We start from the raw sequence: 25,984 nt of genomic DNA, 5'->3' as shown, positions 1-25,984 counted from the left end.
AGGCTCATTTTGTTTCTCTGTTAATTACATATTTAATAAGAGCTTAGTTTCTTCAAGTTGTAAGATTTGGCAATGCTAGCTGGTAATTGAGATTTTGAATGATGAATCAAAGAGCATACAGTTACTTGTTTAAAGCAGTATTTGGTGTTTTGGCTAAATACAGTAGAATTATTTGTCGGCTAAGATTTCAATTTATTAAGTAGCTGTAACAGGAGATTTTAACTAATGTTTTATCACATTTCTAGGAATAGAATAATGTTTTAGTAGGTGTTCATAGTCTAGAAATCTGGCGAGAATATTTGAGTTGTTAGCCAGGGTATGTGTGTGGTTCATATACTCCAGTAATTTGCATCTATTGAATAAATATAAAAAACAGATGCCTGTACATTTTTATACTAGTCACACTATAAAATTTGCTATAGCATAGACATATGTCATGTTATTATTTCTTACATATAGAGACCAAAGTAATGTGTCGAACACTTTAAAGTGAGAGAAAACTAAGAAAAGATAATATTTTAAGGGATTTGGATTTTCAATAGTTGGCCATGTTAATATTTATGGATATCGTTGCAGTACAACTGGAAAGCACTCAGAATTCTCCATGGTTTCTATGTAGAAATTTGCATTTTGCCTGCTTTTAATTTGCTTTGGGGCGAAAAGTGACTTGTTGCTTTAAGTAATAGCAGAGCAACAGGGTTCAGAATGGTTTATCCCTTTTTATGAAAGTTCTAGCACAATGCACATTCGACTTTTGAAATTTGGATCTGTTATTTTGTAAAAATTGTTTCATGGGAACTTGCTATTCATATTTTAAAAATAGTAAGCATTTTGTGAATTATCTTAGGGGGTTAGTATTTATCAAAATTAAATTTCCTTTCAGAGTTGCAATTCACATTAATTTGTGATGTACAAATTGTTTTAATGATAATAAAATAGATAAAATCATGATACGATAGTTTTTTTTAATCCTTAGTTTTGTAAGTTTGCAACCTTGTTGATATAATTATTTAATTTCACCCCAAAACTTTGAAGGTTGTCTTTTATTTTTCCTTTTTCTTCTTTTTTTTGTAAATCATTATTTGGGGGCTTTTACAACTCATCACAATCCATATGTTAATTGAATCAATCACATTTGTACATATGATGCCATCATCATTCTCAAAGCATTTTCTTTCTTCTTGAGCCTTTGTTATCAGCTCCTCTTTTTATCCCGCCCTCCCCCACCTTCCCATCCTTATGAACCCTTGATAAATTATAAATTATTTTTATTTTCATATCTTACTTGAAGGTGATCTTTTAAAAATTAGTATGAAAGCAATTAAATGCTGCTCAATTGGTTGAGACTCCTAAAAGTTACATGTGGCATCCTTGTAGATACATAACTGTAAAGAGTAAGAAAATCTAATGAAACACATATTAAAATATTATTAGTGTTAAAAATTCTTGTAAAAGGGATTAACATTTAAAACATTGTAATGCATTTTAATTACTCCTTCTCATCTATATCTGATTCAGTATACCATTTAATATCATAACAATTTTGACTGTCTAATTCATTTGTGGAGCCCTGGTGATTTGGTGGATTATGAATTGGACTGCTAACTCAAGGTCAGTAGTTCAAAACCACTAGCAATGCCAAGGAGGAAACAAACAGGGAGCTTTTTGTTTCCAAAGAGATTTACAGCGTCAGAAGTCCACAGGGGCAGTTCTAGGTCCTGTAGGATTGGCCTAAGTCACAATTAACTAGATAACTGAGTTTGTGGGGGTTTTGTTGTTTGTTTGTTTGTTTTGGAACTTATTTGCAAATAGAATGTCTTATAAGCTAGTTGGTTGGTTAAAATCCTAGGGATGTCTGTGTTTGAATAAACCCCTCCCCCCATACTGAAGGATTTACTTTTTATTCTTTTCTTGATACAAAGTATGAACTTTACATTGCAAAAGTACGGTTAAAAACTGTAGGGGGTTGATTTCTGTTTCTTTTCACTTAACAGCAGGAAATTCTCTATCATTATCCGAAGTCTGAAGCGTCTCAGAAACTGAAGAGCGTGAGGGGGATATTCCTCACCCTGTGTGACATGCTGGAGAATGTAACCGGGACACACGTTACTAGGTAATGACTGCTTTTTAGGAAGCTGTAGGTTTGTTCTTCCAAATGCCTTTCTTGGGCTCTAACCAACAATATGCTAATGCAAGGAAAATCGTGTGTGTATGTCTATTATGTAGAACTTTGTACAGCCATGTATCATTTTGCTTCTCATCTAAGTTATTTCTCCAAGTAAACTAATTTAAATGGTATGTTCTTGTTATAGCTGTACATCTGGGCATTTTGCCATGCTCTAATTCCAAGACTGGACTAATGACCTATATTTTAGAATTTCTTCATAAAGGTGTTATCTATTCGAGAATACTATTATTCAGAGTCTTGGCTTTGTCACATGTTTTGTTTTTGTTCCTTGCTTCGTGGTTAACAATTGCTAGGCACTACCTTTATGTTTGGTAACTGAACACTGAATATTTTATGGAGTTAGAAAATGTCCTGTTGCATTCAGCATGCAGTGTTAACTGTGCACTTTTATTCAGTGATGTATAGGCAGACTGTGTCAATCTCACAAAACAAAGAAAACATGTAGTTTTTGTGAAGCCAAATATCCCAGTGCACATGGGTTTATCCAACCCTGACTGAAATGCCATGTTAACTTCCAGAAGCGAGAGTTCAGTTTGAGTTCCCTTCTACAAGGCCTTTAATTATTATAATCACTCAAAATTTATGCAAATTACACAGGAATTTCAAGTCTTAATGGGCCCCATGAGACTGATAAAATACTAGGTTGGGCTTTCTAGAGTATAGTTTTCTTTTTTAATTAATCATTTTATTGGGGAGCTCTTACAAATCCTATGACAGTCCATCATTCAGTTGTATTAAGCATGCTTGTACATATGTTGCCATCAACATTTCCAAAACATTTTCTTTCTACTGAACCCTCGGTGTTAGCTCCTCTTTTTTCCCCTCCCACCTCTACCTTCCCACCCTCGTAAATCCTTGATCAAAACTGTCCATTGTCTCCCTTCACCCACATTTCTGTTACTCATCCTCCTGGGGGATGGGCTATACATCCAACTTGTGATGGGTTCCCCCTTTCTCCCTGCCCCACCCACCTCCACCATCCTCCTACCCTCATGACATAACTACTCCTACTATTGATCCTGAGGGTTTTATCTGTTCTAAATTCCATGTGTCAAGAGCTCTTATCTGTATCAATGTGTGGACTCTGGACTTGCTGGATTTGTACTGTAGAACTGGGTCATGGTAGTGACGGGGAGGAAGCAGTCAGGAACCAGAAGAAAGATAAATGTTTTGTCGACCTACACTGCACCCTGATTGAATTTAGAGTCTAGTTTTCTTTTTCCATCTTCTGATAAGAATGATACCTCTGATTTTAAAAGAAATGGGATCTATAAGATAGCAAAACAACGTAAACAAAAAACTTGTTTTTCTAAATAAAAATCACATAGAACTTTGATGCTTTTAATAACCAATATATAGAAAATAAGAGCCCTGTTGCACAGGGCGTAAGCATTGGGCAGCTAATTTCCAGGCCAATGAGGGGCATTTAAAATGAAAAACAAAAAAACCTAACTCATTGCCGTTGAGTTGATGCCAACTCCTAGTGATCCTGTGGAACAAGTTGAACTGCCCCCTGTGAGTTGCCAAGACTGAAGTCAATGGACGTAGAAAGCCCAGTTTTTCTCTGGGGAGCTGTTAGTGATTTCAGACTGCTGGCATTGCAGTTAGCAGCCTGTGCAGGACCACTGTACCATCAGGGCTCCCAAAGTGACATAAACTCCACTGCCACCAAGTCCATGCCCACTCATCGTCACCCTATAGGACAGGGAAGAACTGCCCATTTGGGTTTCATGAGGCTGTAACTGGTTATAGGAGTAGAAAACTCCATCTTTCGCCCATAAAGCAGCTGGTGGTTTTGAACTGCTGCCTTTGTGGATCACAGCCCAACTCGTAACCACTACACCACCAGGGCCCCTTATATTGGTGGCATAGTTGTCTAAAAATTGAGCTGCGATTTGAACAAGGTCAGCTGTTTGAACCTACCGCTGGCTCCAAGAGAGAAAGATGAGACTGTCTACTGTAAAGATTTAAATCTGAGGAATCCGAAGAGCCACTTCCACTTTATCCTACAGGGTCACTGTGAGTTGGAATTGACTTGATGGCAGTGAGTTTGAGATTTTGGTTTGGTTCAAACCCACTTCATGGGCAAAAGCTGTGGCAATCTGCTTCTGGAAAGACTTACAAGGTTGGAAACCATCTGGGGAAGTTCTACTCTGTCCTGTGGGATCCACTGAGTCAGAATTGACAGCATACAACAATAATGTATAGAAAATATTACCGTAAACACAGTAGTGAGCAAGGCTCCAATTAGGGTTTAAAATTGGTTTAATTGTAGACGCTTTTTAAAACTATAGTGATATTAATGGATAAAAGAGTCTAATGTCTGTCTAAAAGTGTATACACTTACTTTTAAACTTTACAAAGGCATCAATAGTATCCTTTAGGGGGAAAATAAGTTTAGTAATTCAAATTAAAAACTACATACTTACCTAATGCATATAGAATGTGCTCTGTCTTAATGATTTAGCAAATACTGATTATATTTTTTCAGCTTAAAATGAGTTCTAATTGATATTTTTAACCGATTTTCCCATCTCATGCCCATACCATGTCTCTTGTGAAGTTCATTATTGATTCTCTTTTAAAAACACTTAAATCCAATTTGTGCTGAGACTGTCTTTACAATCAAGATAATTGTAATATACCTATTACCCCAAAATGTCATTGAGAATTCACTTAAATTTGACTTAACTTTTGGTTAAAATGTGTTGCCATCAACACATTTATTTTGACTCCAGGTGACGCCCTTTCTATAGAGTGGAATTGGTGCGTACAACTTTGTTGTCAGTAATCCTTAAAGAAGCAGTGTTGTTGGCTGTCATCATCCATGAAGTCGATCTCCAGGCTTTGCTTCCTGGCCCATTGAGTGCATTTGCCTCTGTAAACTTTTAGTTAGTAGTCATTGTGTCAACTGGAGACATATTTTTTACTCGTGTATATATCCATATTCCATAATGAATAATCATTTTCTGTTGAGCTGGGACCATGTTATTCTGTATTCATAATATCTTAACAATTTTTTTTGCCAAAATTGGCAATCCGAATAAGTCAAACTCACTGCTATCGAGTCAGTTCTGACTCATGACAAAACTATAGGACAGAGTAGAACCACCCCTATGGCTTTCTGAGACTGAGCTCTTGATGGGAGTGCAAAGCCTCATTTTCTTTCTGTGGAGCAGCTGGTGGTTTTGAACTGATCTTGCAGTTAGCAGCCCAATGTCTAACCCACTGTACCTCTCAAGCTCCTAGGCAACCAGGACAGTTTTATTAAATAAACAAACTGGAAAGAAACTTTCTATTGAAAATTATTGCAAACAGCACTCAATGTTAGACCAAGAATGTTACCTTTTTTTCTGGAATGGGCTTACTTTGTCCTAGTTTTGTGTGTGTGTGTTTAATATTGTAGAATAAATTTTGCTGCTCTGTAATTTAATGCTTTTACTTTGCAGTAGTTAGATATATACTGAGAAATTTGCTTATTATGCTTGTATGACTGCCGATAATTTTAAGAGCCCTTAGTATTGTAGTGGTTGCAAGTTGCTCTGCTAACCTAAGGTCAACAGTTTAAAACCACCAGGTGCTCAGAGGGAAAGACAGGGCTTTCTACTCCTGTAAAGAGTTATGGCTTCAGAAACTCACTAGGGTAGTTCTACCTTGTCCTAGGGTAGGAATTGACCGGATGGCACTGTTTGGTTTTCATTTGGCTCATCATTTTATGACACTTAAAAATATTCTAACCTAATTTTGGCTTTATTTTTCCTTAGTTCGTCCCTTCTTTTAAATGGAAAACAAATTCATATGGCTTATTGGAAAGAATCTGACAAGTTGCTATTAATTGGGCTTCCTGCTGAAGAGTAAGTTGAAATTTCTGTTTACCAGTACATTAAAATTACTTCTAAAATAATAATTTATAAATTATCAAGGGTTCATGAGAGAGAGAGGGGGAAACTGAGGGTCTGATATGAAGGGCTCAAATAGAAAATGTTTTTAAAATGATAGTGGCAATATATGTACAAATGTACTTGACACAATGGTTGTATGTACGGATGTGATAAGAGCTATACAAACCCCCAATAAAATGATTTTTTTTAAGAACAAAGAAAAAAATCACTTCTAAAACAGTATTAACAAAGTCTGTTTTGTTAGCATTTTAACATTCTCATTAAAAGGCACGCTCCTTAAGCAATTGATTTAAAGGTTTGTTGCACTTACTAGTAAACTATGCGTTCACTTGATATGAGTAATTCAGAAAAATGCTTCAAAGATCCCAACTAGACCCGTTCCTCAAACATCATTGCCATAGAGCTGATTCGCACTCCACGGGATCCTATACTGGGTTTCTGAGATGCAGATCTTCACAGGAGCTACCAATGACAAATTACTGTAACAAATTACTATAGCTCGTGTGGCCAGTGGGTTTGAATCCTGACCTTGACGTTAGCAGTCCAGCCCTTCCCAACAACTCCCTGGGTGACCTATGAGTAAAAGCCTATGCCGTTTTCCCTGAGATACAGCGGTAGCTGAGAGATGCACGTGCCTTCAGCTAAAACTTTTGACAAGATTGTTTGATTTTGTATAGGAGGGCATTTGGATAATTAAAGAGTCAACAGAAGGTATTTTCCCTGTTAGTAACACCTTTGAGAAAATAATGATTATTTAACTCTGTGTTATTCCTCTTCCCCCTAACTTTTTGTACTTAAGTGAAATCTATTGAAATGCATCTTGTTTCAGTCTTTGGCTGTGAGAGCATGGTTAACATTTACAAACGGCTGACCCTGAGGCCACAAACTTGGTGCAAATACTTTCCATTCAGGTCCACACTTTACAGATGAGGAAAATAAAAAGAAGAGAGGGTTAAATAACGTGCCTAAATCAAAACCAAACTCACTGAAATCAAGCAGATTTCAACTCAGTGACCCTATAGGACAGGGAAGAATTGCTTCTGTGGGTTTCTGGAACCATCGTGTATGGGAATAGAAAGCCTCATCTTTCTCTCCTGGAGTGGCTGGTGATTTAGAACAGCTGACCTTGTATTTAGCAGCTGCCTCGTGCATCACCCACTACGCTATCAGGGCTATGTAATCAACAAGAGCAGAGTTAGAAATTAAATACAGTTGTCCATGTTTAAAATCTCTAGGGTGGGGTATGGGGATTGTTGAATATAGAGAAAAACCGTAAGATTTAACACATTTAGGCTAGTCTTCTGTCTCTGCTCAGTGATTTTTTTAAAGTTATAATTTAGACTTCTGCCTACTTTAAGAAATAATCAAGCTACTCTTATTAAATTAGTAAACACACTTTTCCCTTAAGGAACCCAGGTGTTACAGTGGCTAAAGCACTCAATTGCTAATCCAAAGGTTACTTTGTGGAAGAAAAGACCGGACCAGGAAATTGCAGCCGTTCTGCTCGGTCCTATCGCCCGCTGGGCATCAGAGTCAGCTCCATGGCACACAACATTTGTTCCCTTTGGTTAAATTTGGCCTTTAGCACTGTGACATAGTATCTACCAAATAGTAATTTTTTTAATCTCAAAAATAAATACTGCACAAAACCCAGGCCACCGAGTCCATGCCGGCCTATAGCCATCCTCTGGGGAGGGTTTCTGAGGCTGCAGATCTTTACAGGAGCAGAACAGCCTTACCTTTCTCCCACGGAGCAGCTAGTGGGTTTGACCCCCAGCTTTACAACCAAAGCTCCAGTGCTTACCCAATAGTGCCCCCAGGGCTTCCAGGGAATGCCAACTCACACACGTTTTCTTTTTGTGTTGTGTTAAATTGACCACAAAGAGAAAAGTGGACCAAAAGAGCCTTTTTTCAGCTGAATCTCAAGCCGAACACAAATACAAGTGTTTTCAGTATGAGTGACTTGATGATCAAAGTCATATCAGCATATAACTGTTATATCCTCATATAATAGCATATTATCTACTATTGCGTTATAAATTACTATAGATCTCAGAGACTTAAAACAGTAAGCATTTTTTTTTAATCTCACAGACATTTTTGAGGGTCAGGAATCAAAGAGCCACTTAGCTGGCTGGTTCTAGCTTGGGTCTCTCTTGGAATTGCATTCAAAATGTTGACCAGTAATACAGTCAGCTGAAAGTTTTCTAGAGTTTTAGGATCTGCTCCCAAGTACTACTGTGAGCTGAAAGTTTCTCTGGAGCTGGAGGATATGCTTCTGGCATGGGTTAACACATGACCATGTCAAAAGGCCTTGATCCTTGCCTGTGGACCTCTCCATGGAGCTGCCTCGTGTCCTTGCACCTTGTGCACTGGCTTTCCCTGAGCAAGTGGCCCACGGGAGAGGAGGAACGGACCGTAGCACTGTTTATGGCCTGGTTTAGAAGTGGCTCACTGGCACTCCCACCATATGCGATTTGTCAGAAGCGGGTTATTGAATCCCATCCATACTCCCAGGAAGTAGAATTTTGCCAACAGGTTTTAGTAGTGCACATAGGAACTCAAAAGGTGGCTGTAGCAAACAGAATCAAAATGATTGTTTTCGGGGTGATTTTAATTTCACCAAGAAGGGAATATACAAGTAGCATTCAAACATTTAACAGTGGGACATCATAGTACTGTGACATACTTTGTGGCGGCTCCCTTTAGCTAGAAAATGTGTGTTTTCTCTGCCTAACGGGCACTCTTTAAAAGACTGCCTTATGTCAGTGTGTGGGGTAATGAATTCTAAGCTGTTTTTTTAAAGTATGGGTTTACAAGAATTGGAGGGTGTCTAGGATATGGTTATTTAGGGGTAGAAGCAAGGTAAACCCATTTGTTTTAAACCTTTGTGTAACTCAAAAGGAGGCAAAAGAGAAGAAACAAAAAATATAATGGTGAGAGAAAGGCAGCATAAGACATGAGAGAGGGGGGACGACGGCCAGTTCTGGAACCGAGCAGAGGCTGCCAGACCCACTCTGACAATACCAGCCAAGCTAGGCAGACAGGAGAGTTTCCAGGAGAGGTTTGATCTGGACGCCAGCAATTGATGGACTCTCACTACTGAGCTTCGGCCTGAGCTTGTGCTGTGCAGGGGATGCTGTGGCCAGTTTGTCAATCTTCAGTACTTAAGCAGAGAGGGTATTGTACTTAGATCACTCTTATCTTCGAGAACTTGGTTTGATGCATGGGAGTGAACTGAAAATTTCTCTGTATTCTTTATGCTGGGCCTCAAGTCAAAATCAGCCTCTACTCACCTGTTAACCCAGCCTCTTGATGCTAAAATCCACCGCTGTACGTACAGGTCCCTTTCTTTATACTTTCATGTGCGCAGAGTGCAGCCACAATGCTCCTTTGAAGGGGGGATGGTGAGACGTGATCTCACATAAATTGGACACTTTATCAGGAGGAATTAGTCCCTAGAAATGGCAAAGTAAAGGGTCCTTTAAAGAGAGGAAGGCAGTCAGTGAGTTGGAAAACCACAGTGCTGCACGACGGGTTCCAACACAGGCGAGTTGGGAGAATGGCAGGGGACCAGGCAGTGTTTTGTTGTGCTGTTTGTAGGGTCACTGAGTTGGAACGGACTTGACGGCACCTAATGACAGCAGCATCCTGTTTCACCTAAACTATGAGAGGCAGGGATTACCATTCCCATTTGCTCAGGTAAGGAAATGGAATCTTGGGAAATCGTGTCAAAGCCCCTCCCCAGCATCAATTTTTGTGTCATTGTGCTTGGGATTTGTAATGGCACTGACATCCCTGAGAGTCTTCCCTCGTCTGCCAGTGTGTTCCCTGTGCCCTTTACAGACCAGATGAAACGTGGATTGTCAGAATCCAGGGACATGTGTTTTCAAAGGGAACATCATTCTTTGGTTGATGACCACAGTAAACAATAAAAACTTCGCTAAAATTAAATATGCCTATGAATATATCCCACTTGAATTTAGGGGTCATCTCAATAATAGATTTAATGCATTAAGCACTAATGACCATAAACCAGAGCTATGGGTTCACATCATCAACATGAAGAAAACAAAGGGTTACTGAAAAACAGGAAAGGAAGACAAAATATGTATCAGAAGAGACTCTGAAACTTGCTCATGAAGATAGAGAAGCTAAAGAAACAGAAATAAATGATAATGAAGTCAAAAAGCTGGATAGAAATTTTCCAAGGGCAGCTCTAGAAGACAGAGTAAAGTATTATAATGAAACATGCAAAGACCTGGAGTTCGAAGTGGGAAAGGAAAAACATGTTCCAGCATGTCTCAAGCTAAAAGAACTGACTGAAAAATGTAAGTCTCGAGTTGAAATATTGAATGATTCTGTGGGCAAAATAATGAAAATGTTCAGTGCATCAAAAGAAAGTGGAAGGAATTCAGGAAGTCACTTCAAAAAGAATTGGCTGACATTCAACATTTTAAGAGGTAGCATATGATCCAGAATCAATGACACTGATGGAAGACGTCCAAACTGCACTGAAAACATCACCCAAACCAAGCTGCTCCAAATTGATGGAGTACCAATTGAAATGTTTTGCCAAACTGATTAAACACCAGAGGTACGTACTCAACTATGGCAGGAAATTTGGAAAACAGCCACCTCTCCAACTGATGGGAAGTGATCCATATTTGTGCTCATTCTAAAGAAAGATAACTGTAACTCACATGCAAGTAAAATTTTGCTCAAGATTAACAGAAAATGATTGCAGCAATACTTCATCAAGGAGTGACCAGAAATTCAAACTGGATTCAGAAGGTGACAGGATGAGGTTATCATTGCTTACAATCGTATGAATCTTACCTGAAAGTAGAGAATAACAGAAAAAATATTTACATTTGTTTTATTGACTATGCAGACATTCAACCGTGTGGTCATCAAAAGAATGGATAAATTACAAAGAATGAGTTCCAGAACATTCAATGCTCATGTGGAACCTATATAAAGACTAAAAGTCAGTCATTCAATGAAAGAAAGGTGTATCTCAGAGTTGTAACTTTAGCATACTTAGTCTGTATGCTGAGTAAATAATCCTAGGAGCTAGACTATATGGAGATGGACGCAGGATCAGGATTGGAAGGAGGCTTATTAACAACCTAAAAATTAAAGATGGCACAACTTTGTTGTGTTAGTCCAGGTTAACTAGAGAAATCCAAAGACACTCGTGTGTGTAAGAGAGAGCAATTGTATATTGAGAAAACAGCCCAGCCCCATCCAAATCAAGTACATAAGTCTGATATTAGCCCATATGTCCAATAATAGTCAATAAATTCCTCATTAGACTCCTGCAGCATATGCAATGATGCTGAACGCAGGAAGATCACAGGCCAGTGGGTAAAAAGTCTTGTGGATCCAGTGGCAGCAGAAGCATCTCCAGGGCTTTTGCAGATCTCAGTGTGGCTCAGTGTGTCTTATCAACAAGGTGAAAACAGAGAGGGACTCTCGCAGGTATCAGCAAGTTTCTGCATGGCTTGTCAATAGGAAGAAGGCAGAGAGAGAGGGGAAGGTCCCAGAATCCTCATGAGAAGGCCACACCCACAAGGAGGCATCATCAGGCTTTGACCTGATTGACAGGCTAGACTCCACCCCTACACTTATTTATCAAGTTGACATGAATTTATGTAACTGCCACACTTGTTTACTCAAAGCAAAGAAGACTTGAAGCAGTTACTGATGAAGATCAAAGGCTACATAGCCTTCAGTATGGCTTACATCTCGATGTAAAGAAAACATCCTCACAGCTGGACCAATAATTAGCATCATGATAAATGGAGAAAAGATTGCTAAGGGGTGGGAAGGAGAGGGTGTTTAGAAGAAATGAGTGTGACCCTCATCATTTCCTGAAGCCTCCACCGTGATGGCATCAGTTATGAAGAACAGCTCCCAGTATCTGGCAGGAAGTCCCACGACTTGGTGACTCTCCAGGCCCAGTGGACAAAGCAGATTCCAGGATCGTGAACACAGGGCTTGCGGGCGGGGTGGGAGTGGGAGTGCAGTGTTAACCAGCACAGGAGGAATGTGAAGTGGTTAAGTAAGGCATGGCCCTTCCGCTCACACAGTCTGCCTTTATCCAGCTTTATTTCCTCTTGCCTTTCTTCTCCACAGAGAAATAATCCCTAACAACTCATCACAGGGGTGGGCACATCATTAAATCTTAGCCATTATGAATGCGATAGTATTTTCTAAATTCAAAAAACTCAGAAATATGGATGATCTGAAAACGGGAAAGAAAAATCTTCTATTTTTGCATAACCCCAATTTTTTGCATAACACCCTGGTCTTATGAACCTAAACCCATCCTTACTTAGGGTGGGTGTTTCTTCTCTGAGTTCTGTGAGTTATTGCAAGTGATTAATGAATTGAAAGAACTAATGAGAACCAGCAGGTGAAAGTGAGGGAGCCCAGAGAATGCACCTGGACTTGTGACTGGTCTCTTAAAGGGGTAATGATGGGAAAACCCCAGATACCCACCCAGCAGGTCAAAAGGAAAGGTGTTGTATGAACTTGAGTTGGTGGCCTTTTTGACAATGTAATTTGCTTTGCAAGATCTGTCCTAACTCCATTGGGTCAGGCACAGAAAGGTAGTACTGTGTAGGGAGCTGCTGTCTGATTTTTATCGATGAGCTCATACTTGGAGATTGAGTATATACTGATTCTTATCCAAGAATAAAGATAATAAGATTTATTTTCCAGTATTCTTATAAGGCTTCTATGAGAAGTTGTAAATCCATGAGAAATGTAGTTGTAATTCATTTGAGATCTTGATGGAACGTATAACGAATTTATCATTTCTTTGGGCCCAGGTACTGTGCCAAATAGTGTATATACATTAATTTTGTTTAATTCTCAGGCTCAACTGTGAGTCTAAATTGACCCCATGGGAGTGAGTTTGATTTGGGGTGGGGGTGGGGGGTTAGTTACTTAGGACTATAGTTAAACTGGACAATACGGAAGGTTAAATGACTTGCCAATATGTGATCATATTTATAGCCCCAGTAGAACTCATTTTAGAATGACAAGTCTAATTGCTAAGGCAGTGAACTGGCATTTTTTACAGTTAAATTCACAGTTGAGTGATAGACATACTTTTCACATTCTTTGTATATAAAGTTTTCTACTTATTTTAGATATGCATATATAATTTGATTTTGATATAAAAATTTTAAAATGTGTTTTTGCCTTTTTTAGAGTTCCTCTTCCTCGGATAAGGAATATGATAGAAGACGTTGCTCGAACATTGAAATTTATGTATGGTTCTTTAGATAGGTAAGTATTTATTTTAATTGAATCACAAATTGAATCTTGATTGGCAAGATAGTTGTTTGATTTCTTTCTCTGCTGTCTTTATTTGCTGTTTATTTTACAACTCTAATTTTTAATTTAATCTGTTGGTATTTAGGGGGAAAGGTCTCATATATTACTTAAGTGAATAGTAACATACCACTCTATGAGCTTTTGTAATACCCATTTTTCCCACTAGGTGAGTACCGAGTAACTTGCACTGTGTTAGTGCACCCAGTGGCCTTGCCTGGGAAGTTTCTCTCTGGTCACAGTGGATTTTTCATGAAAGTGAGCAGTTTCACTCAAATCTCATTTTTTCTGATGGCCGATTCAAGAGGACAACGTGCAGCTGTGAAATTTGTTTCCTGCTTGGGGAACAATGCTGCAGAAACTGTTGTGGTGTCCCCAACCGTCCCACAGCTTACAAGGACAGCACTATGAGAAAGACTCAAGTGTACGAGTGGTTTTCTCATTCTAAAAAAGGTGAAATGTTGATTGATGACTAGCCTCATTCTGGATGTTCAGCTTTCCAGATGGACAGAAATGTCAACTTGTAGTTCATCTGGAGTTCATTCCACCAGGTCAGCCTGTTAATCAAGCTTTCTATTTAAAGGTTCTGAAAAGATTGTGTAACCGTGGGTGACCAAAAAAAAAAAAAAAAGACCTGATTTGTGGCAGATGGGCGACTGGTTTACCCACCACGACAATTAACCTGCTCATTCAGCTATCTCAGTGTGCCAGTTTGGGGCAAAAACAGCCATGCCTCTTTTGCCCCCATACACCTGACTCACCTGACATTGCTCTGTGTGACTTCTTTTTGCTTCCATGAATGAAGAGGGACATGAAAGAACTGAGATGTGACAATGTAGAAGAGGTGAAGAAAAAAACAAGGGAGGTGCTGTCAGCCATCCAAACAGATGAGTTTGAAAAATATTTCCAAGAATGGAATCACAGATGTGACAAATGTATTAAGTGTAATGGAGAGTACTTTGATGGTAATAAGGTTGTTTTGTAAAAATATTTAAATACATAGCCTTGAAAAAAATCCCGTTTTTCTTTTTTTCTTCTTTTTTGGTACCACCTCATATACTGATTTGACCTATTCCTATAGGAGACGTGTGAGAGCACTCTTACATATAGGTACAGAAAACAGTGAGATGATCTTAAATGTGCATTTTCTTTACTTTCCTTAAAAATAAAATGTTAAAAATATATGCACTATTACATAAAATATGGATCGAGGTAAAAGACAGAGCAGAAAGTAGTGACTTAGTTTATGTATGACTGTTTAAATACACTTAATTTAATATATATTGGTAACATTAAACTCATAATCAAAGCTTTATACCTTAAGTATGAATGTGGCTTACCTCCCCCCCCCCCATATTTTCTCTATAATGCATCTCATAGTGTGATAATCTGGGTACTTTAGAGAAACAAATCCACAGAAACTCATGTATAAGAGAGAGATTTATATAAAGGTTAAGTGCACATCAAGAAAACATCCCAACCCAGTGCTGCCCAAGCCAACAAGTCCATATGTCAACACCAATCCAGAAAATCATCCACCATCTCACAAAACACATGCAATGATGCCGACTACAGGAGGAGAGCCAAGTCAGTGAATGTGTAAGCATCTCAACACTGGCAGGGGTCTCCACACAGGTGCTCCAGCACGCAGGACTGCATCAGGGTAAGTCCATGTGGCTTCTTAGGGATGTCTTGCAGGAAGTGAGCCTTTCTGGCTAAAGCAGGGAACTGGCTAAGGCAGCTGCACCCAGTTCCTACCAACAGAAAGCAAGAGACCCGAGAACTAGAAAGGCAAGGCTCACTGAGCCATTCATCCCTCCGCCTTTCAATTAATACCACATGTGTTTATCGGCCAGGTTAGCACAATAAACTAACTACTTCACACAGCCTTTGGAACCTAGGACCACTAGACAACACTTTAGCACTGTACTTGGGATCATTTTATAAACATAGCCACCAACAATAAGCAAAAAAATGTGAATAATTTACAGTATGAAAACTGTGATCAAAAGGCAGAGCATTACCTTGTTCAACCTCAGTTGGAAACCTGTCAATCACGCAATTCACCTTTTTGACCTCTTCCCATACAAAGGCTCTGTGTTAGGCAAGGTTCTCTAGAGAAACAAAACCAGGACACTTGTGAATATTTGTACATTGAGAAGGAATATAATGACTAATTTGTCCACAGCAGTACAGAGGGTTCACTTTCATGGAACAGTTAATATACTGAAGGTTCTTCAACACATGTGGCCTGCCAATCCAAGGTTAAGGAAACAGACAGTGGAGTCAACTGTTAGGCAAGACAGACAGAGTCAGCCCACAGGCAGCAGACAGCAGAGTGAGCCACCAACAGTCAGTAGTTCAGGAGCTTATCAAAGCAGACCCTGATGGGATCTTGAACTCAAGGGATACATGGGGCAACATGATTCACCAGCCGCAAGCTTATTCGATGTATACACCAGCAGTGTGATGATGCAGATCTCAAAGGAGCCTCAAGCTCTAGCTACAGGATCCATGGGTTGGTTTGGCCCACAGGTAGTGCAGCACACCATTGAGGCAAAGAACTAGCTCAAGCAACAGCACTCTTGTTTGGTCACCAGGGAGGAAGAAAGGGAAGATGCTGTCCACAGAAAGTATTTCTCTCAATTGCCCTCCAGTCAAGTTGTGACCTGATTAAGCTGTGCCCTCATGTTCCTAAGGAGGCCTGGTTGGCACAATAAACCTAACTATCACAGTGTCTTTAAAAATTTCATGGAAAATGCATATTACCAGAGAACTATAGATAGATTTTGCAGGGTGGTAAATTATTTAATGTGGCTCTTCTAGCCAGAGTCACCAACGCTCATCAAACAGTCTTTCCTTGCATGGGTCTGAGAAGATAGTGATGGGATTCACCTCCAAGTAACTGCAAATAGTATTCGCCAGAGTGCCATTCTGATGTGTACAAAATGACAAGAGCCAGGAGTGAAATGCATCTTCTGGACCCCAGAGCCCTGCAGAGTGAACCTTCTGTATCCACAACATTATACCTTCAAAGGAGCAGCCACAGAACCAGGAACCAGAGCATGGAACAGAGTGACGGGCTTCCCGGAGAAGTGTTTTTGTGCAGGAGACCTGACTTTTGGAGTGAGGTGCCTCTAGATACTTAATTGAGGAAGTTGAGTTTACAGACCCACTAAGTGGAACAGAGTGCCTTAGGGGTGAGGATTATTGGAGTGAGGTGCCTCTGGGCACTTAATTGAGGAAGTTGAGTTTACAGACCCACTAAGTGGAACAGAGTGCCTTAGGGGTGAGGATTATTGGAGTGAGGTGCCTCTGGGCACTTAATTGAGGAAGTTGAGTTTACAGACCCACTAAGTGGAACAGAGTGCCTTAGGGGTGAGGATTATTGGAGTGAGGTGCCTCTGGGCACTTAAATCTGGAAGTTGGCCTTTGAACTACAGAGTTTAAGCTGAATGCCTTCAGGACAAGTAAGGCTTTCAGCTGAGTGCTATGCCTTTGGGGCATTTACTAGTAGACTTGACTGAACTTTGTAACAAGGCTTGATAAACAATTCAACCCTGAGTGTTTCTCACTGGCATGACAACTTTTTAATTTCCTTAATAAATCCTTTAACCATGAATTTTGTCTGTGAGTCCTGCGTATCCATTGCAATAGGTATTAGAACCTATAGAGCTAAAAGTAGAGAACATTAAGACAGCAGAGATTTCCAAATATTTTTGCACCAATATAAATTCATACTAACTTGTTACAACATTTGAACAAGCATCTAGTTTAATTGAGGCACTAAGAAGGTTAAGGCATAAGTTTGAAAAGAACCCTTACATGAATTTTACTAAAATTAAAACAAGCATAAACATTAAATTTTCTGCGAATCCTGGGTGAAAGAATGGTGAAATCATTGATGGTTTATGAAAAGCTTATCTCACAAAGAAGTCAGCAGTTTACGAATGATAACCCATTTGAAAAAGGCACAAGCCAGTATTGAAGATGGAACCCTCAGCCACAGAGCAGGCGTATCAGAGTTCAGGGAAACAAAGAATCTTGTTTGTGCCCTGATTGAAGAGCACCAACAATCAACAGCAGAAACAATAACACCAAACACATCTCAGTTGGTTCTACTTACATAATTTTGACTGAAAAATTAAAGTTGAGCAAAATTTCCCTTGATGGGTGCCAACACCATCTGTCCAGCTACACGGCAGACAAGAACAAGAGTGATTTTAATGGAAATTTTAAATAAATGGGACCAAAATCCTGAACATTTATTTGAAGAATTTTAACAGAAGATGAAACATGGCTTTACTTTCATGATCCCGAAGAGAAAGCACAACTGAAGCAATGACTACCAAAAAGTGGAAGTGGTCCAGTCAAAGCAAAACTGAATCAGTCAAGAACAAAGGTCACCACTCAAGTACTCCCTCAGTGCAAGAATACTTTCTTCTATTAAATTTGCATTCTATGATGCTCACCTTCCCAACACAACCGCTGAAGACAAAGTGGGTGAATAAGCAAATGTGGTGAAGAAAGCTGATGGTGCCCGGATATCAAAACATAGTGTCTGGAGTCTTAAAAGCTTGAGGGTAAATAAGTAGCCTTCTAGCTCAGAAGCAACAAAGCCCACATGGAAGAACACACCAGCCTGTGTGATCACAAGGTGCCGAAGGGATCCGTTGTCAGGCATCAAAGAACAAAAAATCATATCATTAGGTGCACACCTCCATTATACGATCACTGAGGACAAATGGGTGCATAAGCAAATGTGAAGAAAGCTAATGATGCCCGGCTATCAAAACATATAGTGTCTGGGGTCTTAAAGGCTTGAAGGTAAACAAGCAGCCATCTAGCTCAGAAGCAACAAAGCCCACATGGAAGAAGCACACCAGTCTGTGCGATCACGAGGTGCCAAAGAAATCAGGTATCAGGCATCATCAGAACAAAAAAATCTTACCATAGTGAATGAAGGGGACAGTGCAGAGTGGAGACCCAAAGCCTATTTGTCGGCCACTGGAGATACTTTTGCAGAGGGGTCTAGGGGAAGAGAGAAGCCAGTCAAGGGGCGATGTAGCACCGATGAAATATACAACTTTCCTTTAATTCCTAAATGCTTCCTCCCCAACCCCACTCTCATGATCCCAATTCTACCTTGCAAGTCTGCCTAGAGCAGAGGATGTACACTGGTACAGATAAGAACTGGAAACACAGGGAATCCAGGGTGGATGATACCTTCAGGACCAGTGGTGTGAGGGAGAGTGGGTTGGAAAGAAGGAACAGATTACAAGGATCTACATGTGACCTCCTCCCTGGGGGATGGACAACAGAAAAGTAGGTGAAGGGAGACGTTGGACAGGGCAAGATATGACAAAATAATAATTTGTAAATTATCAAGGGCTCATGAGAAAGGGAGGAGTGGGGAGGGAGAGGAAAATGAGGACCTGATGTCTGGGGTGTAAGTGGAGAGCAGATGTTTTGAGAATGATGAGGGCAATGAATGTACATATGTGCTTTACACAATTGATGTATGTATGGATTGTGATAAGAGTTGTATGAGCCCCTAATAAAATGATTTTTTAAAAAGGAGAAGAAGAACAAAGGTCATGGCAGCAGTTTTTGGGGGATCCTTAAGGCAGTTTGTGTGTGGACATTTTGAAGGGCCAGAAAACAATAGCATCTGCTTATTTTGAGAATGTTTTTGATAAAATTAGCCAGAGAGTCCCTCTCCACCGAAGAAATGTTCCTGCTCGTTACTCTCATCAACCAAGGGCAATGTTGTGAAATTATTGGGTATCCACCTTACAGACCTAATTTGGCTCCTTCTGACTTAGTTTTGTTTACTAATCTTATAAAATCTTTAGCAGGCACACATTTTTCTTCAGTTAATAATATAATAAAGACTGCATTGGCATGTTTAATTTTCCAAGACCCTCAGTTCTTTTGGGATAATCATTGTTTACAAAAGTACCTTAAACTTCAAGGAGCTTATGTTGAGAATTAAAGTTTATGGTTTTATGTTTTATTATTTAATTCCAGTTTTTCATGAACCTTTCTTTTGAAGTCCCTTCATATCTGCAGATGACCACAAAAGGGCCACACTTAATTGATTTTAGGGTTATAAGTATGTTTTACAAAGAGGCAAAATTCTCAAATATGGAATGTAGAATAATGAGGATACTTGTAACTCATTTTTTACTTCCGATAAGGAAGTAGCTTCATTAATTCGGAATGACTTAAAATAAGTGCTAATGATCTGCATAAACAAAATCAAATTTTACATGCTTCACAAATTTACCTCAGTCCATCCACGAAGGTTTTTGGCCTTGGTTCACGTAAGGCAGATCATTCAAAAATCCTCATTGGCTCTTTTAGTAATTTTACTAACTACAGAGATGGTATAATTTGATCTTATCAGTCATTCTTAACATTCTTTTTAAGATTGAGATCTGTGGTTAGTCTTTAGTTCAAATCCAGCTTCATTTATTAGCAGTTTTATTTTAGACAAATTGTTTACTAGTCTGAGCAGTAATTACTTTATATGGAAAATGGGAATAATAAAGTATCTAGTTACAAGAAAAAAGAACTGAAAACATGTAAGCAAAGCACTCGTATGGTCCTGTCACATAATATGCACTCAGTAAATAGTTGCTCTTATTATTGTCATGATCAAGCTCCGTTTCATCAGTAAAATCATAGCAGTGGTTCTTATTAAGGGAGGAAGGTGAAGAAGAGAGTGAGTGAGCCTGTGTTGATGAAAACATTCATCCCCTTTAAGAGCTTACAAACACAAGCACTTGTACCATACGCAGTTCTGACTTACAGTTCTTGTGTTTTGTTTCAGTGCTTTCTGCCACATTGAGAATGTTCCTCGTTTAGATCATTTTTTCAGCTTGTTCTTTCAAAGAGCACTGCAGCCTGCTAACGTGCACTCAGATGCCAGCTTCGGTGCCCACGAGTATGATGCGTGCAGTGCGGTACTTCTAGAGAGTCTTCCTGGAGTTCGCTGGCTCACACTGCCATGGGAAATTAAGGTGATTTTAGGTGTCACCAGCAAGAATCCAAACAAATTCCTTATGGTTCTTTGTCTTCTCTTTTTTCTTTAGGCTTTTTGTTATTTTCAGTGTTATGGATAAGAATTACAGAGACCATTGATTGATGAAATAGGTGTTCCACTGCAGTGAATTTAAACAGGCAAATTATTCTAAGTTCAAGTTAGCTCTTGCATCTTCCTTCAACTTTTAATTTTTATGCAGATTTAGAAAGACAGGTATGGTCAATTTCATACATTTCCAACCATGTAGATCATGATACAATTAATGAATTTAGCGACTGCACTTATACAAGGGGCTTTAAAACATTTATGGAAAAATTCCATTATTTTTTAATTCCAAAATGTCAAGCCTCTATATCTTTGTGGGGTATATGCGCACTTTCCCTCCCTCACCCATCTGGTTGTCATGATCATCCATGTATCTGCTCATAGATCGCAGTTACTGCAGAATGGTGTATCTGTAGCAGTCCTCACCTCTGTTGTCTTTAGCTCTCGCTTACACTACTCCCTGTACCTTCCCCTCCCTCCATCATTTTATGTAATGAGATGGCTCATTGTTTCTTATCTTCCCCTTCACCCAATGAACTTGCAGCCTACCTTTGAGCCCCTGACTTTCCTTTCTTCCCGTCCTCTCCCCTGGTAACCATCAAAGAATGTTTCTTTTAGTTTGAAAATCTTTGCTTGACTTTTTGCTATTGTGGTCTTGTGAAATATTCATCCTATTCAATTGCCTTGTTTAACTCATTTTAATGTACTCCAGGTGCATCCATATTATGAGATTTTTTTCAGATTCATCGTTATTCTTAACTGTTTCTAATATTTCACCCTTGCATATATCCATGGTGCAGCTCAGGCTTTCTCTAGGCTTGCTGGATGCGCTGTTTCAACTTCCACTCTTTTGAGGGAGCACTAGACTGTTTTATCCCAGCAACGGGGTTCCAGTGAGAGTTCCAGTCTCCCCACACCTAGGCCAGCATTTTTTGCTTTCTGGTTTTTTAACTTTGCCATCTATATAGTAAGGCGAGCAAATTTCTTACTGTTGTTTTGAGTTGCACTCCTCTCTACGTGATTACTGTGAGTTAGGATCAATGTGATAGCAGTAGGTTTGGGTTTGATAGTTGTGAAATGACTAATGATCCTGAGCATTTCTTCCTGTTTGTTGGCTGCCTTGATAACTTCTTTGGTAAATTGACTGTTCATGTCCTCTGCTTGATTTTTTATTAGATTAGTTGTCTTTTTTCTTTTGAGCTGTTGAAGTTTTCTATAAATTTTATAGAATATTCTATTGTTCAATATGCTATTGTTGAAAATTTTTTCCATCTGTGGGTTCTCTTGGTGAAATCTCTGGATGCATGTATCTAATTTTTAAGAGGTCCCATTCATCTAGTTCATCTTCTACAGTTTATAGATTTTCAGTTATGTTTTGTAGTGTTTTTGTTCCATATATTAGGACCCTTAAGTTTGTGCCTTTTTTCCTTTTTTGTTGATGGTTTTCATAGTTCTTGGGTTTACGTTTAGGTCTTTGACCCATCTTGAGTTCATTTTTGTAAGTAGTTTTCTTTTTGTCCTGTAATTTTCACAAGGAAACTATAGTCACAAGAAAGTGGGGAGGAGGGACCTGAAACATTTGCTGGATGGTGAAAAAAGAGATCACGAATGAGTAATACGTCGTACTGAGTAAAAAGCACTGAAAAGCTTGACTGTTTCAAAAGCTCTTGTCATCTCAGTAAGACACAGTTTGTGAAACGTAGTCCTGTGGGGAGAGAATGCCTTAGCCTTTAGAACGAATGAAAAGAAGGGACTTTCCCATAAGTAGCCTGTAGACTGTAAACTTCAGTTGCTAAAAGCTTTACATTTACTTATATGTACTGCAGATTAAACTGCCAGTTACATTTATTCTGTTTTTAAATTTTGAATGCTTCAAAGAAGAACAAAGGTAACACATGAAAGAGTTTGGGAAGTTTCCATAGAAACAAAAGCGCCAGAATCTAAGGAAGAGATTTTTCTAATAAACTCTATAGAGTAGCTAAACTGTGCCAGATTCCAGGGGAGCACTTGCTTTTATGCTTTAATCCATGAATAAAGATTGGGCAGCCCTTTCATATTAAACAATGTGTCTTAGAGACAGAGAAGAATGTTGATATTTTCCAAGAATTCAACTATAGAAAAACATACTCAGACAGGAAATGGAAAAATAAAAACAACTGAAATGTACGCTGGCTACCTTAAGATTGATTTTCATTTCTTCTAAGAGGCTAAATGGGTTCATTTCTTTTGTCTTACATTTAAAATTGCACCAGCAATTATTTAATGTCCTACATTGTATACATTCAATACAGGGAAAGTCTAATTCATGATCCTTTAGAATTAATTTTTAAATGACTTATATTAAATTAACTTCGTAATTCTCAAACTAAAATTAAGATATCTCATTTTTGCACATTGCTTAACTAACACAGAAGAACAAGATACTGATTATTTAAATAATTGTTAGCCGCTTTTTATGTGACCATTACTGAAAAATAACTGATATGAGTCAAATGTTATATTCATTTTTTCATGTAGATGAAATTAGACATGGCATTGAGCAACTTGGAGGCTGCAGATTTTGCTGAACTGGTAAGCGAGGAGTGGATTTCAGGACTGTCTCGATGGTGACTCTTCTTCTGTCAGTCTCTATTCTAAATAATTATCAGCTACCATGTAAATGTCTCATAGTCTTTAGATGTACTTTACATCTCTGTTTTGTTTATATTACATGAAACAAAATCTATTTTGCTTGCCTGAATATTTTCTTTTTTATTACTATTTTTTAAATCATTTTATTGGGTGCTCACATCCATCCATTGTGTCAAGCTCATTTGTACATATGTTGCCATCATCATTTTCAAAACATTTTCTTTCTACTTGAGCCCTTGGTATCAGCTCCTCATTTTTTTCTTCTCTCCCCCACCTCCCGAACTCTTGCTTATTTATAAATTATCATTTCATATTGCCTTAAGATTTTCTACTCAGTTAAAATATTTCAGGGATTAAAGATAGTTTAATTATATTGATGTCATTAAGAATTGACAGAAAGGCATGGATGGAAGATAAATGAAAACTCTGTAGATCTAAATTTAAATCAGAAGTATAAATATGATTTTTATCTGCTAGAAATAATGACCATCCTAGTAGTAATGAACACACTGAAATGTACAAGATACACCATGAAACATATTGTTGTGTTAGAAATTCCAGGACATTTTCAAAATTTTGGGGAATTATAGTAGGGTTCAAATTGTCAAGACATAACCCGAAAATACGCCCACTTGAGTATCTATGGCAAATAACTACAATGGATTAAAACTTATCAGATATATTTAAGTTCTTATATTCATAATATCTGAACCATACCTTAAGATTGCCAGTTATATTCCATGATGTTCATTTTCCCGACACAGTAGCTAAAGACAAAGTGGGTGCATAAGCAAATGTGGTGAAGAAAGCTGATGATGTCTGGCTATCAAAAGATATAGCATATGGGGTCTTAAAAGCTTGAAGATAAACAAACAGCCATCTAGCTGAGAAACAACAAAGTCCACATGGAAGAAGCACACCAGCCTGTGTGATCACGAGGTGTCGATAAGATCAGGTATCAGGCATCAAAGAACAAAAAAATCATACCATTGTGAATGAGGGGAAGTGCCAAGTGGGGACCCAGAACCCATCTGTAGGCAACTGGACACCCCCTTAGAGAAGAATTACAGGGAAGAGATGAGCCAGTCAGGATGCAGTAGGACATCGGTGAAACATAAAACTTTCCTCTACTTCTCTAAAGTTTCCCACTCCCCCGCCACTATCAGGATCCCAGTTCTACCTTACAAATCCTACTGGATCAGAGGATGTGCACTGGTACAGATCAGAGCTGGAAACACAGGGAATCCAGGACAGATAAACCCCTAGGACCAATAATCAGAATAGTGATACCAGGAGGGGAAGGGGAAGCTGGGGGAGAAAAGGGGAACTGATCACAATAATCTACATATAACCTCCTTCCTGGGGGATGGACAACAGAAAAATGGGTAAAGGGGGAGATACTGGACAGTGTAAAACATGAAAACATGATAATTTATCATTATCAAGGGGGGGAGGGCGGGAGTGGGGAAAATGAACTGATTGATACCAAGGGCTCAAGTAGAAGGCAAATGTTTTGAGAATGATGATGGCAAGAAATGTACAAATGTGCTTGACACAATGAATGTATGGATTGTGATGAGTTGTACAAGCCCCCAATAAGATGATTTAAAAAAAACAGATTGCTACTTAGAGAGGAGGGTTTTTATTTATAGATGTATTCCATATTCTGCGTTACAAGTGAAGGAAGAATGGAAGAATTGGAATATCACCAATTTGCAGGTCCCCAGGGAATTAGTTGAGCCTGTCAGTGATCAGTAGCTGTTAACGTCACCACTAGAGTGACAGTCCTTCCTAGTCCAGACCGGGAAGTGGCATGGAACAATGCTATAGTATGTTCAACAAGTAAATTAAAGAGGAAGGAAGTAGAAAGAAACCTATAGGTTATACGAAACAATAATTGCAATGTATGTCTCTTGTTTGAATCTTGACTCAAACAAATTTTTAAAATCATTGTGACACAAGGAAGTATAGACATTGATGACTGGTTTTGGTGGTATTATGGTTACAGATTTTTTTTTTAAGAGTTCTATTTTAGTAGAGTGGGGCTGGGGATCTGAAGAGAAGACAGCTGAAGCAGAGTGACTGTGCCTGGGTAATAGTTGACACTGGGGGTAATGATATATACCCGTTGCTGTCAGGTACTGTTGGACTGAATTTTCACTCACAGTGATCTCATGTAACCCCAGAGGGCTGTTAGGCTCTAATCTACATGGAAGCTTACCATCAGGTCTGTGTCTGACCGTCCTGTTAGCTGCTGAACACTTCACCAAGGCCCTGTGATGACTACAATTGATGTATAGATTGATATAAGAGCTGGAAGAGCCCCAATAAAATGATTTATTAAAATTTTAAAAATAGAAGATTTTTTAAAAGAATCCTCTCTGACAGTAGTCGAGAGATGTGACATAGCCTTGCTGTGAGAAACAGCATTGTAACGTTGACTCCAGTAGACACCACTAGGTTCAATGTAACACCTCATTATTTTATCTTTCTTTGACCCTTTAAAATTTGCTCTACTTTTCAATATTTCCTGCTTTCTTTTTAATTGAGATTTTTTTCTCTGTTTCATTTTGCCATTGTTGTTGCTTTGTTGTTGTTGTTGCTTGATTTTGTTTTGTATGTTTTTCTGTATATGAGATCCTGAATAGGTAAATCTATAGAGACAGTACCTCGATTAATAATTACTAGAGACATGACAGGGGAATTAAGAGAGAATTGGGGAGCTAGCAACAGGAACTACAAGAAAGAAGACAATGTTCTAAAATTGGTCGTGGTGACGATTGCACAACTCTTCTTACTGTGACTGAACTACTGAGTTGTATG

General features: G+C 38.8%; 1 protein-coding gene across 1 annotated transcript in view; it reads left to right on the top strand.

Moving 5' to 3' along the window:
• Nucleotides 1-25,984, top strand: part of INTU (inturned planar cell polarity protein) — a 114,681-nt gene that overhangs the window by 62,521 nt on the left and 26,176 nt on the right. Inside the window, exons 5-9 of the mRNA XM_075543831.1 lie at nucleotides 1,995-2,113; nucleotides 5,953-6,042; nucleotides 13,315-13,392; nucleotides 20,273-20,462; nucleotides 23,048-23,101. Coding sequence (XP_075399946.1) covers nucleotides 1,995-2,113; nucleotides 5,953-6,042; nucleotides 13,315-13,392; nucleotides 20,273-20,462; nucleotides 23,048-23,101 — 531 coding nt within the window. The remainder of the gene's footprint in view (nucleotides 1-1,994; nucleotides 2,114-5,952; nucleotides 6,043-13,314; nucleotides 13,393-20,272; nucleotides 20,463-23,047; nucleotides 23,102-25,984) is intronic.

Source organism: Tenrec ecaudatus, chromosome 3 (genome assembly GCF_050624435.1).
Source record: "Tenrec ecaudatus isolate mTenEca1 chromosome 3, mTenEca1.hap1, whole genome shotgun sequence".
NCBI lineage: Eukaryota > Metazoa > Chordata > Mammalia > Afrosoricida > Tenrecidae > Tenrec > Tenrec ecaudatus.
Note: the sequence above shows the minus strand (reverse complement) of the source record. Positions and strands in the feature narration are given on the sequence as shown.